This window comes from Neoarius graeffei, chromosome 3, assembly GCF_027579695.1.
Source record: "Neoarius graeffei isolate fNeoGra1 chromosome 3, fNeoGra1.pri, whole genome shotgun sequence".
Classification (NCBI taxonomy): Eukaryota; Metazoa; Chordata; class Actinopteri; order Siluriformes; family Ariidae; genus Neoarius; species Neoarius graeffei.
In genome coordinates this window covers 55,569,445-55,583,005 of record NC_083571.1, presented here as the reverse complement: position 1 = coordinate 55,583,005, position 13,561 = coordinate 55,569,445, and the positions used below count along the sequence as shown (strand labels likewise).

General features: G+C 41.3%; 1 protein-coding gene across 6 annotated transcripts in view; it reads left to right on the top strand.

Annotated features, from left to right (window-relative positions):
- The window catches only part of LOC132883412 (adhesion G protein-coupled receptor L3-like), a 734,936-nt gene that overhangs the window by 417,956 nt on the left and 303,419 nt on the right, over window positions 1–13,561 (top strand). For 5 of the 6 annotated variants that reach the window (XM_060917029.1, XM_060917030.1, XM_060917026.1 and 2 more), the window contains exon 5: window positions 1,135–1,244. The exons of the other annotated variant lie outside the window; for it this stretch is intronic. In XM_060917029.1, coding sequence (XP_060773012.1) covers window positions 1,135–1,244 — 110 coding nt within the window. The remainder of the gene's footprint in view (window positions 1–1,134; window positions 1,245–13,561) is intronic. 6 annotated transcript variants of the gene reach the window in all.

The following is a 13,561-nucleotide window of genomic DNA, read 5'->3' as shown; positions in this document are numbered from 1 at the left end:
AGGATAAAGCGGCTAGAGATAATGAGATGAGATGAGATGTTCACCTGCAAGGGTGAGCGTGACCGATGTATTTGTGGACTTGTAGTATTTCCAGTGCAGAGTGTGAATTATGACTTATTATATGGCACCAGCTACTTCTGGTAAAATCGTGCACTCCGATTGGTTCTTTGGCGGGCAGAATTTTCCCGTAATGCCCGTGGGCGATTACAGACTTTCTTTCCGAGGCACTGGCTTTCAATATTGCAAACAACAAACAAAACGACAAAAAAAGATTAATTGGGAATCAAAACGGAATCAAAAAGAGCCAAAATATAAAAGACAAACAAGAGTCACGGAGTTATTCAGGAAATGAGCAACGAAGAGCATTCAGAAACTGCTAACCGCTAACAGAAATTCAGTTTTGAAACCGCTAGCCGTTTATTCAGCGTGTGTTTATTCTGTAACTACGTTACAAATATGACGTGACTGAAAGCAGCGTAATGCCTCATTATAATGACTGTCTAGTTTAATCTTAGAAATAAAATAAAAAAGCCATATAATGAACTCTTTATTCACCTTAAGCCTAGGTCACAACCGGATGTACGATTTTTTGGCCGTGCGATTTTTGGCGTTTCCCAAATCGCTGCGTTTTTTTTTGTTCGTGGAGAAAGACACGCGTTGGCCGTAAGTTTGTCTTGCAACCTGAAAAAAACGTAAGCGCCCGTAGAGTTTGTTTGACATGACAAAGAACCTCTGCGGCCAGTCTACGGCTCGAAAATCAGCACATCACACACGCGCCCTCCGTGCGTTTCTTGTGTTTTTTGCACGTAGACCGGCCATAGGAGCACATACGGCCGGTTGTGAACGAGACATTACTTGCTCGGTCTTTACGGGAAAATATCAGACCTCGGTCTTTTTGTGCTGTCAAGACCTCGGTCTGATATTTTCCTGCACTTCAACACTTTTTTCCACAACTTGTGGTTCAAGGTTCCTGTGATTGGGCATTTAGCCTGAAATAACAGCATCTGACAAAGATTGTGTAATTTATTTTAGAACTTTGAACATACTGTCTTCGTAAAATGTGTGTATTTGTCAAACACACTTTCTTTTTAAAAGGAACAGAAAATAACTTTTTATTATGTTTTTTTTTTGTAGATGTAATAACAGGACGCAATGTGCAGTCGTAGCTGGCCCCGATGCATTTCCGGACCCCTGCCCCGGAACCTACAAGTACTTGGAAGTTCAATATGAGTGTGTACCATACAGTAAGTATTGCTTTTTTTTTGTTATTGTTGTTGTTTAAACATCATACATAAGTCGATGTTTTTCACCGGAAAATGTTAATATTTAATATGTTTTCACATACTTATCGTATAAGTCATGAATTGAAGACTTTTTAAAAATGCCCAATATAAAAGATAACATGGTAACATGATACAAATCATAGGAAGGTCATAAACATTCATATCATGTGATAATAAAGCATTCATAAGGTATTATACATGTTATTTCATCATTTTATTTCAGTTATTTATGAACACGCATTCCATAACATGTTATAACGCCATTACTAAAGAAGGCAAGTGCTTGTGATCTAAGCATGTAATTTTTTTCACTGATGATGCATCTGTGCTTATAATGCACTCTCTTAACAGTTCATAAATACATTATAAGCATTGCTATAAACCGTTATGCCTATTCATAAATTATTATAACAGAGTGAATGATGCGTTATGAATGTGTTATAACAGGTAATGAAGGTCATTATACATATGGCCTTCATATAGTGCTATGTAAGATGTTACCTACAGTGCCTTGTAAAAGTATTCATCCCCCTTGGTGTTTGTCCTGTTTTGTTGCATTATAATCTGGAATTAAAATGGATTTTTGGAAGGTTAGCACCATTTGATTTACACAACATGCCGACCACTTTAAAGGTGAACATTGTTTTTTTATTGTGACACAAACAATAATTAAGATGGAAAAAACAGAAATCTGGAGTGTGCATAAGTATTCACCCCCTTTCGTATGAAACCCCTAAATAAGAGCTGCTCCAACCAATTCACTTCATCAGTCACATAATTAGTTGATTAAGATCCACCTGTGTGCACTCAGTGTCACATGATCTGTCACATGATGTCTGTATAAATCAACCTGTTCTGGAAGGACCCTGACTCTGCAACACTACTAAGCAAGAAACATGAAAACCAAGGAGCCTCCAAACAGGTCAGAGACAAAGTTGTGGAGAAGTATAGATCAGGGTTGGGTTATAAAAAATATCCCAAACTTTGAATATCCCAGGGAGCACCATTAAATCCATTATAGCAACATGGAAAGAATATGGCACCACTCCAAACCTGACAAGAGAAGGCCGCCCACCAAAACTCACAGACCGGGCAAGGAGGGCATTAATCAGAGATGCAACAAAGACACCAAAGATAACACTGAAGGAGCTGCAGAGATCCACAGCGGAGTTGGGAGTATCTGTCCATAGGACCACTTTAAGCCGTACACTCCAGAGTTTTATGGAAGAGTGGCCGGAAAAAAGTCATTGCTTAAAGAAAACATGTTTGACATTACCCAACAGCATGTAGCAGACTCCCCAAACACGTGGAAGAAGATTCTCTGGTCAAATGAAACAAAAATTGATCTTTTTGGCCATCAAGGGAAACACTATGTGTGGCGCAAACCCAGCACCCTGAGAACACCATTCCTACAGTGAAGCATGGTGGTGGCAGCATCATGCTGTGGGGATGAATACCTATGCACACTCCAGATTTCTGTTTTTTCATCTTAATTATTGTTTGTGTCACAATAAAAAATAAAAACAATTTTCACCTTTAAAGTGGTCGGCATGTTGTGTAAATCAAATGGTGTTAACCCTTCAAAAATCCATTTTAATTCCAGCTTGTAATGCGACAAAACGGGACAAACACCAAGGGGGATGAATACTTTTGCAAGGCACTGTATAACACCTTTGCTTAAGGGGTACTATCCGTAGAGCTACATGACACCTTTCAGGACATGTGACATAAACCCCTTTAAACACTTATAATACTTATTCCAATGTGCATCAGCTGACATAATGACTGCTTTCTTCTACTTTTTTTTAATATCTAATTGACATAAGACCCGAGTGAAGCGAGTGTCAGGACACTTTCAGTGCTGACCTGCTAGTCGTTATGAACAGCTTATGAAGGTGTATGAGCATAAGTAAAGTGGTACCATAAAAACAGTATGAGTAAAGACATACAAAATCTGCATTTCAAATGAAGTATCTTTTAAAACTGAGTGTCAGCTGGCGCAAGTTGACATAACACCTGCATAAAGTGACATAGGTTGAGTTATGACACTTCCCAGGCTTCCTTGCCTTGTATGAAAAGGTCATAACAGCTGACTTTGATTTGATCATGTGACATGTCAAAGATTAAAACCAACCCTAATTAACCCTGATTTTGTGTTTATGTTCAGCTGTTACGAAGGCGCTTCTGAAGATTATGTAGGTGTCATGACGCCCTATGAACATCTGCCTTAAGTAAAGTCTTGCCTTATAAACCCTATTAGAAAATCAGTTCAAAAGACAGTTACAGAACACTTAGAGTGTTTAGAGTCAAGCACTGTATGTTTTACACTGATTAATCAGCTGTCATAAAAAGGTTATAACACCTAAATCAAGTGATATAGTTGCTTGTTTTTATGGGTTTATTATTTTTTTTCGGACAGTTTCCAGGCTGGCTGATTTTGATGATGTCATGATGTGACATGTTAAAGATCAAAATCAAACTCACTTTATTGTACGTTTGGGTCAGTTGTGATGTTATGAAGGGCTTATGGAGGTGTTATGTAGCCTTAAGTGTCAATCTTATGTAAAGCATGATCAAGCAACATCAATAGCAATCATTATTATACATACAGGACACTTTTTTCATGGAATAAAAACATGTATCCTATTCCTTTTTCGTGGGTTTATTCATGGCATGCAATATTGTTAGCATATCGCTTATCCTCCATGTATTACACCGCTCTACCCAATGGAGAATGAGCGTGCAATGTTGTTACAATATTGCACGTTGTCAAGACAACACGACATCACACGTCAGTGATGTAAAACTTCCGCAACAGTGACAGTTTGTAAACAAGCATGGCTGCCGGGTTTGCTTCTTTAAAAACGGAAGGTTTTGAGAGAATTTTGGCTGCCAGGTCGCAACGTTGTGTGTAGCTGTCGATGTTGATTTTAAAAGTAACAAAGTACATTGCACAGGGGAAAAAAAATATATATATATATTTGGCTTGACTGCGCTAGCATTGGCCTTCGCTAGCACTACACTGGCTGGATGGTAATTAGACTACCGCGCTAACAGTACTGAGTCACAAGTAAGCTAGTGTCGGCCTTCACTAATGCTACTGCTATGCTGTCTAGAAGCTAACTAGACTGCCACGCTAACAGCACCGGGGTGCAGGTAAGCTAGCATTGGCTTTCGAGAATGCTGATATGAAGAGTATGTATGAATAATAATAATAGTAATAATAATAATAATAATAATAATATTGGATGGCTTTTTTCATGGTATATCAGATATATTCCATTCAGCTAGCATGATATTGAACTCGTCTTCGACTCGTTCAGTATCATGCTAGCTGAATGGAATATATCTGATAGATAGGTTTCAAGAAAAAAGCCAGCCATTCGTTCGTTCGGGTAATTTCCTCAGGAATTACACTGAGATGTCAGCATTCTCCAGCCAGCTGACTGTGTCCACGTCCAGTTTGATGAGACCGTCAGGCCCATGGGATGGCTTGAAGACTGGGCACTCCTGAAGGATGTGGGGGATTGTCTGTGTGCGACCGCACTGGCAGGCATCGTCCTCACTAGCTCCAATTGTCTTGAGGAAGGACTGGGTCCTGCCCCATCCAGTGCGGAGGTGGTTGGGGTGGGTCCATGCCTTGCGGGTGAGATGGTAACTGCAGGGCTTTGCAGAGGGGAAATTGATGAAAGAGTGCAAGGTGGTGCATGAGCGGCTCCATTCCTCCCTCCATCTCTGCCCCACCCAGGAGTCAGAGGCTGGTCCAGCTCTCATGAGCACTGCAGCTTTGATGACGAAGTGCTGCCTTGATAGCCGTTGTGGGGTGTTATCATCCTGAGTTGGTGGAATGAGGCTATTCTCCTCGAGTGCCTTCTCTGCTAGCTTGAGGACTTGATAGTCTCGCCGAATGTTTGCAGGAGGAATTCCTGAGACTACGGGGAGCATCTCAGTCGGTGTAGGTTTCAAGGTCCCAGAGATAAGGCGCATTGCTTCATTGAGAACCACATCGACAGCCTTGGTGTGGATGCTGTGAGACCAGACAGCTGCGGCGTATTCAGCAGTGTTATACACAAGGGTGAGGACTGATATTCATAAAGTGGTGAAATTGGCTCCTCACTGTAGTCCACTGAGCTTCTTAATGATATTAACGTGTTTGGAGGTTTTGTTAGCCACGTTCTTGAGGTGAGGCTAACTTAAGGCTGCGGTCTAGGGTCACACTGAGATATACGGGCTGTGGGGCAAACCTCAGCTTCTTGTCTTGCGTCTTTATCTCCAGCTCCTTTTTTGCAAGTCGACTAGCTAGATGGTAAATCGAGCAAACCGTTTTGGACTCGCTTAATTTCAGGTGCCAGAGGCTGAAGTAGTTGCAGAGAGTAGAGACGTCTGCTTCTAGGGTGGACTGGCTCTCCTCTTAGGTTTCAGCTGCGTAGCCGATTGCACTGTCATCTGCATACAAGTACTTGGTTGATGTTGTGACTGGATAGTCTGCTATGTAGATGTTGAAGAGGATAGGGGCAAGGACTGAGCCTTGCGGCAGACCGTTTCAGAGGTGCTGTTTCCTACTTCGATCGCCACTCGAGTTTATCACATAGAAGGGACAGTTTTGAAGCATGAGCATGATGAACTTCACAAGCTTCACATCGGGTATCAGTTGAAGGAGCTTCAGGTAAAGTCCGCGGTGCCATACGGTGTCGTATGCAGCTGTCAGATCAATGTAGACTACTCCAACCTTTTCTTTTCTCTGGAAGGCGGTTTCAATGTCGTTGACAAGACGGGCTATTTGGTGCATAGTAGATCTACCTTTACGGAAGCCAGCCTGCTCTTGTGGAAGGTGTATTTCAATGATGTCATTGATGCGCGTCAGGATTATTCTCTCCATCAGCTTGTACGTACTACAGAGCAGTGAGATTGGCCTGTAGCTCTTGGAATCGTCTGCTGGTTTCTTGGGTTTGAGAATGGCAACCACTTGGGCTTGTCGCCACAGAGCAGGGACAAAAGCCAGCCAATATTATTTAAATATCTACTGTAACGTATAAGGTAAGACTTTACTTAAGGCAGATGTTCATAGGGCGTCATGAGACCTTCATAACCTTCAGAAGCGTCTTCGTAACAGCTGAACATAACACAAATCAGGGTTAATTAGGGTTGGTTTTAATCTTTGACATGTCACATGATCAAATCAAAGTCAGCTGTTATGACCTTTTCATACAAGGCAAGGCAGCCTTGGAAGTGTCATAACTCGACCTATGTCACTTTATGCAGGTGTTATGTCAACTTGCGCCAGCTGACACTCAGTTTTAAAAGATACTTCATTTGAAATGCAGATTTTGTATGTCTTTACTCATACTGTTTTTATGGCACCACTTTACTTATGCTCATACACCTTCATAAGCTGTTCATAACGACTAGCAGGTCAGTATTGAAAGTGACCTGACAATCGCTTCACTCGGGTCTTATGTCAATCAGCTCGTTGCTCTTTGAACATCAAGGTTGTCCAGCGCTCTGTGCGGCGGTGCTTCTGTGCTTGGCACGGTGTTCCGAGCAATGTTGCCCGGCAACGTTGCAGCGGCTGTGCAGGCGGTGTGGGATTTATCTTCGTGCGCCTTTTGGTGGGACTGTGGGTAGCTACGACTGTGGGAATTACATCCTGGCCCTCTTTTGGTGGAGATTTTTTTTTTTTTATTGTAAAGCGAACTTGGGTGTGAGAAAGGCACTATATAAGTTGAACTTATTATTTATGATTATTATAATAATGTAAAACATGATTAATTTTCAGCCATAATACAACACACACACACACACACACACACACACACACACTATTCATCTGAAACAAAGCACTTAAGTAAGGTCTAGTTTTCTGTTGGTTTCTTTCAAACCTCATATTTCATAAGATAAAATTATCTCCCAAGATTTCAAACCCATAAATTCTTGTTTTGGAGGAGTGTGTGTGTGTGTGTGTGTGTGTGTGTGTGTGTGTGTGTGTGTGTGTGTGTGTGTGCGCGTGCGCACGGCCCCCTAAGCGGATCCATATGATAAAGTAGCTAAGTGCTATAGTGTGTCAAAATGACTAAGTTGCCAGATCTGGAGCGATAGTGCGCTTGGCTGTGATAGATTTTTCCATAATGTTATCTTCAGGGACCAGGTGAGAGAGTTTTATTTCGCTGGCTGGAACAGCCAATCAGAAAACACTACACTACACCACCTATGAGCTTTAATACACGAGTGACTGATATACTGAAATTTCCAAAGCGAGAGAGCTCACAGCATGTGTAATCAGATCTCAGAAGCACTTGGACTCCTATGAGATGTTGCATCTCGTTTGTCTTGTTTTCATTGGGAAATTTTATTCAGCCATTTCCCATGATCCCTGACGACTTCGACTGGGGGCGTGCTTGTAGAGTAACTTAAACAGCCACTCTTTACAGCCGTGTTGAGCAGAAAAGCATCTCAGAATGCGCTACCGAAGCTTTGAGGCTATGGTTGGCCAGCTGAAGATCGGAAGAAGACCATGAAGTGAAGAAGACGTGCATTCTGAGATGCTTTTCTGCTCAATACGGTTGTAAAGAATGTTAGAAAACACCTGCTTATTGTAAAGGAGATCCTAATTAACTGGTCGGCGAGCGCAACAGGATAATTACAAATCAGACAGGACTGTAACGTAAACCGTCTCTTGGCCTCGGCTATTATTCTCCGTCTCCTCGAACAGACGGAAATGAAGGACGTACATTTCGCAAGTGCGCACATCCGATTTAATTAATAAATCAATCATTTAGGACGCCACAAACATGAACGAGTTTTATAGCCACGGATTCTCGAGTCCCCACTGAGACCTCAGTTACTAAAGTGTCCTTGTGTGAGCGTGTGTTTGAGACTGTCGCACCAAATCAGTACAGAGACAGTGAAGCGCGATCAGAGATGGAAGGACGGCCGGCCGGATGGTGAAATAGGGCTCGAGACAGACAGGTGGAACGCTTCAGAGATGGAAAGACAGACATGTTTTCTTTCAGGAGGTAATTAAGTCGCAGGTGGTCTCGGGCGAAGGGGAGGGGCTTGGCGCTGGGGTAATTAGTGTCTGGAAATTGAATTTTTTTAGAAGTCATATATGATGGCAGAGTGTAATAAAGAGTTCAGCCATCCATAAAGAAATTCATTTTAAACTTAGTGACAAGTCCACTCCTTTTTTTTTTCTCTCGCTCTCCAACTTTCTGTCAGTAGGAAAGGTGCTGTGCTTGAAAAAATCCTATGTTCCAACACCCATCAAAGACAGAAACTCTGGTACATAAGGAATTTGAAGGACGGTAGGGGGGCATTACTTTGTTTTTTATCTTTGCTTTCCCGCCGGGAGCTGAGACCAAAGCAACAGCTGGTGGCTGGTGTGTGCTGTGTATTCAAAAGTAAAACAAAAAGCTGTGAAGTTGTGAAAGGTGCTATGTCGTTATTTTGACTGTCAGTATATTTCATTATTATCTTGTTATTTCAAGATAACGTCTCATTATTCTGACTTGTTTTTTGTGTTTAACCCTCTGGGGTCGAGAGCTTCGCCGGTGAAGCTCAGCAGGTTTAGAATGAGTAGGTCATGTATTTAGATAAATATCTTTGCGAGATTTTCATCATACAAGCATGATAAACATATTGACAGAAACTTTATACTTTACACTTTCCTATGTGCCCACTGCCAAATAATATTATAGCTTTTAAATGACCTAAATTAGATGAAACATAAAATTTGTCCCCTTACTCAGTCACATCGGAGTCGGAGCGCTGAGCACCCACTTACACATTCATAAAAAACAGTACAAGAGTTCATTTCAAGACAAACTGAATAGAGTCAAATACCAAAATAAAGTCAAATACCAGATACAGTGGGGCAAAAAAAGTATTTAGTCAGCCACCAATTGTGCAAGTTCTCCCACTTAAAAAGATGAGAGAGGCCTGTAATTTTCATCATAGGTACACTTCAACTATGAGAGACAGAATGAGGGGAAAGAATCCAGGAAATCACATTGCAGGATTTTTAATGAATTAATTGGTAAATTCCTCAGTAAAATAAGTATTTGGTCACCTACAAACAAGCAAGATTTCTGGCTCTCACAGACCTGTAACTTCTTCCTTAAGAGGTTCCTCTGTCCTCCACTCGTTACCTGTATTAATGGCACCTGTTTGAACTCGTTATCAGTATAAAAGACACCTGTCCACAACCTCAAACAGTCACACTCCAAACTCCACTATGGCCAAGACCAAAGAGCTGTCAAAGGACACCAGAAACAAAATTGTAGACCTGCACCAGGCTGGGAAGACTGAATCTGCAATAGGTAAGCAGCTTGGTGTGAAGAAATCAACTGTGGGAGCAATTATTAGAAAATGGAAGACATACAAGACCACTGATAATCTCCCTCGATCTGGGGCTCCATGCAAGATCTCACCCCGTGGGGTCAAAATGATCACAAGAACGGTGAGCAAAAATCCCAGAACCACACGGGGGGACCTAGTGAATGACCTGCAGAGAGCTGGGACCAAAGTAACAAAGGCTACCATCAGTAACACACTGCGCCGCCAGGGACTCAAATCCTGCAGTGCCAGACGTGTCCCCCTGCTTAAGCCAGTACATGTCCAGGCCCGCCTGAAGTTTGCTAGAGAGCATTTGGATGATCCAGAAGAGGATTGGGAGAATGTCATATGGTCAGATGAAACCAAAATAGAACTTTTTGGTAAAAACTCAACTTGTCGTGTTTGGAGGAGAAAGAATGCTGAGTTGCATCCAAAGAACACCATACCTACTGTGAAGCATGGGGGTGGAAACATCATGCTTTGGGGCTGTTTTTCTGCAAAGGGACCAGGACGACTGATCCGTGTAAAGGAAAGAATGAATGGGGCCATGTATCGTGAGATTTTGAGTGAAAACCTCCTTCCATCAGCAAGGGCATTGAAGATGAAACGTGGCTGGGTCTTTCAGCATGACAATGATCCCAAACACACTGCCCGGGCAATGAAGGAGTGGCTTCGTAAGAAGCATTTCAAGGTCCTGGAGTGGCCTAACCAGTCTCCAGATCTCAATGGAGGAATGGGCCAAAATACCAGCAACAGTGTGTGAAAACCTTGTGAAGACTTACAGAAAACGTTTGACCTCTGTCATTGCCAACAAAGGGTATATAACAAAGTATTGAGATTAACTTTTGTTATTGACCAAATACTTGCACAATTGGTGACTAACTAAATACTTTTTTGCCCCACTGTAAATGAAGCTGTTGTAAAAAGCAGTTTTAGAACGGTGTTGGAATGTGTGATAAAACCTGATGGGATTAAGATTTAATCTGATAGGATTAAGAGTTGGCAGTAGGAGGGGTTTTCACTCTTCTCATTGAATTGAATGGAATTTTTTACCCTTCTCATTGAATACCCCTCCCACTGCCAGCCCTTTATCCCAAAACAATAGGACATACATTTTTTGATGGCCAGTTAATTGTCCAAATCAATGGAACAGATTTAAGTTTTTGTGCTTGATCCATTCCTCAGACTGAACAGAATCACCTCAAGTGACCAAAACGGTTCGACACAACGGCTAAGGTCATGTTTTTTTCACACATTCCAACACAGTTCTAAAACTGCTTTTTACATCTTCATTTATCTGATCTTTTTTTAAAAGTACAATCATGACCTACAGACTACAGAGATATTATTGCAGCTGAACTTGTGCTGGATGCAAAAAAGTCATATGACTTTGAAAATTCTGCTTAGATTTGTTGAAATTGACAACAAAATCAGAGCACGCCAAAATCATTAGAGTGCCAGAAAATACCCTCAGACCCCAGAGGGTTAACACATTGTATTTAGGTTGTGAGGTCAGTTAATTTTAGATTTGAAAAAAGAGAGAGAGATATGTTGAAAGAAAATAATGAGATAATGAGATAACAAGTACTTACATTGAAATAACAAGATATTGAGTTTAAATAAGTATATAATATCTTGAAATAATGAGACAAAAATTGGAAACATAGCACCTATTGGCTCATTAACAGTTACTGAAATATAAACTCTTCACAAATCTTTCGAGACAGCCTCAAATATGCTTATATGCCGGTAGCTTTAAAGATTTGTTTGATTTTTCAGTATTTTTCAGTCACTCATCGTCATCCTGGATGAAGGAGCCTAATCAGTCTTTGTAAACACACTGTTTGACAGAGTGAGGACCGTCACGGCTCGCTCGCTCATTCCTTTATTAATGAATCGCTTGTTTTCTGCATTTTAACACCGGGAGTTTAATATTCAGAACAAACACGTGCCTCCTTAATTCTATGTTTTGGCATCATGCCTGTTTTAGCATGTCAGTCTTAATGTATGTTGTTTACACAAATACTGATTTCATATTTCATTTTTATTTATTATTTTATGCATTGTTAAAATTCCCTCACTTGGATAACACTGCCATGATAAATCCCCCCTGTGGGATATAGTGTGTAGTAGTGCATAAAGAGTAGAAAGAAACGTTTGTACTTGTTCCTGATGTATCAAATTTAGGAGCACAATGTATAATCAAGTGAAGCCCGAGGAAGGAACAGAAAAGGTATAAATGTACAGATTTAACCACAAGGTATAATTTAGCGAAAAGTACAAAATATTTTCCCTGAAACCAAAAGAAAAAAGTAAAAAAAAAAAAGAAAAACAATTAAAAATAAAATATAATACAAACTATGATAAAATACTATAAAATAAATGCTATAGAAAAATAAAATAGGTTAAAAAAAATAATAATTGCATCATTCGAAATTCATTCGATTCATCACATTCAGCCAATCAGCAGTCAAGAAGAGATTAACGTGAATTTGAATTTAATTAAACATTTCCCTTTACATTTGTTTCCCCGATATCTGATTATTTTTGAACAATTAAAAAAGAAATGAAATTTCAGTTACATTTGGAAACAAACTAACATTTAAATTATATTAAATGATGTTTCATTTGGGGCGGCACGGTGGTGTAGTGGTTAGCGCTGTCGCCTCACAGCAAGAAGGTCCGGGTTCGAGCCCCGTGGCCGGCGAGGGCCTTTCTGTGCGGAGTTTGCATGTTCTCCCCGCGTCCGCGTGGGTTTCCTCCGGGTGCTCCGGTTTCCCCCACAGTCCAAAGACATGCAGGTTAGGTTAACTGGTGACTCTAAATTGACCGTAGGTGTGAATGTGAGTGTGAATGGTTGTCTGTGTCTATGTGTCAGCCCTGTGATGACCTGGCGACTTGTCCAGGGTGTACCCCGCCTTTCGCCCGTAGTCAGCTGGGATAGGCTCCAGCTTGCCTGCGACCCTGTAGAAGGATAAAAGCGGCTAGAGATAATGAGATGAGATGTTTCATTTGAATTTGATTAAAACATGTACGAAATACCGATTTACACAATCACCAAGAAATCGTAGTGGATAAAGACAAAGAAGTAAAAAAAAAAAAGAAAAGAAAAAATACAACTGAAACAAATGACAGGGAAATGAACAGAAAGAGAATGGAAAGTTATTCGAAAGTCAGCCTGAATGGGATCAAAAGTATGAAAAAAAAACAGGGAATGCCATTCTCAGTTTATCCTCAGGGTGTGTAAACTTTTGCACTCAGCAACAGAAAAGTTGTGGAATGTTGAAAGCGATGGTTTAATGATACTTAAACTCTCACAAGCAAATAATCCGAGGGATTACACACACACACACACACACACACACACACACACACACACACACCGTTCCTATTCAGAAAGGACCCGTTGTTCTAATGGACTAATGTTTTATCCAGACAACCCAACTCTCTGAGTCTCTCACACACACCAACACACATGCCATTTCCGCAGGTGTGTGTGTGTGTGTGCATATGTGTCACCCAGTTGTGAGCATTATTTTTATAGTGACCAGGTGACCATGGCGCAGCGGGCTTGACCGCACCGTCTCTGTGATTTATGCCGTACAGCATCAGCTTTATGATGACTTATTACACTGACTTGGAGTTGTGTGACCTTGACTCCCACCGAGCCAAAATGGCCGCCTGCTCGTCCCTGTGGTTTTCCAAAGCTGGCTGTCTGCGACTGCGCTTCGACCGGGGGGTCAGGACACATCCAGCCCACGGATTTTCACACCCCAAAGCAAAACACACACACACACACACACACACACACACACACACACACACACACACACACACACACAGAGTTGGAGCCATGTGTTTGGAAATATGCTGACTTCTACTAATTAATTCTGAAAGGCGTCGTCTGAAGTGCCGCTAATTAACACTAACTGTGAATGTTGGGGAGC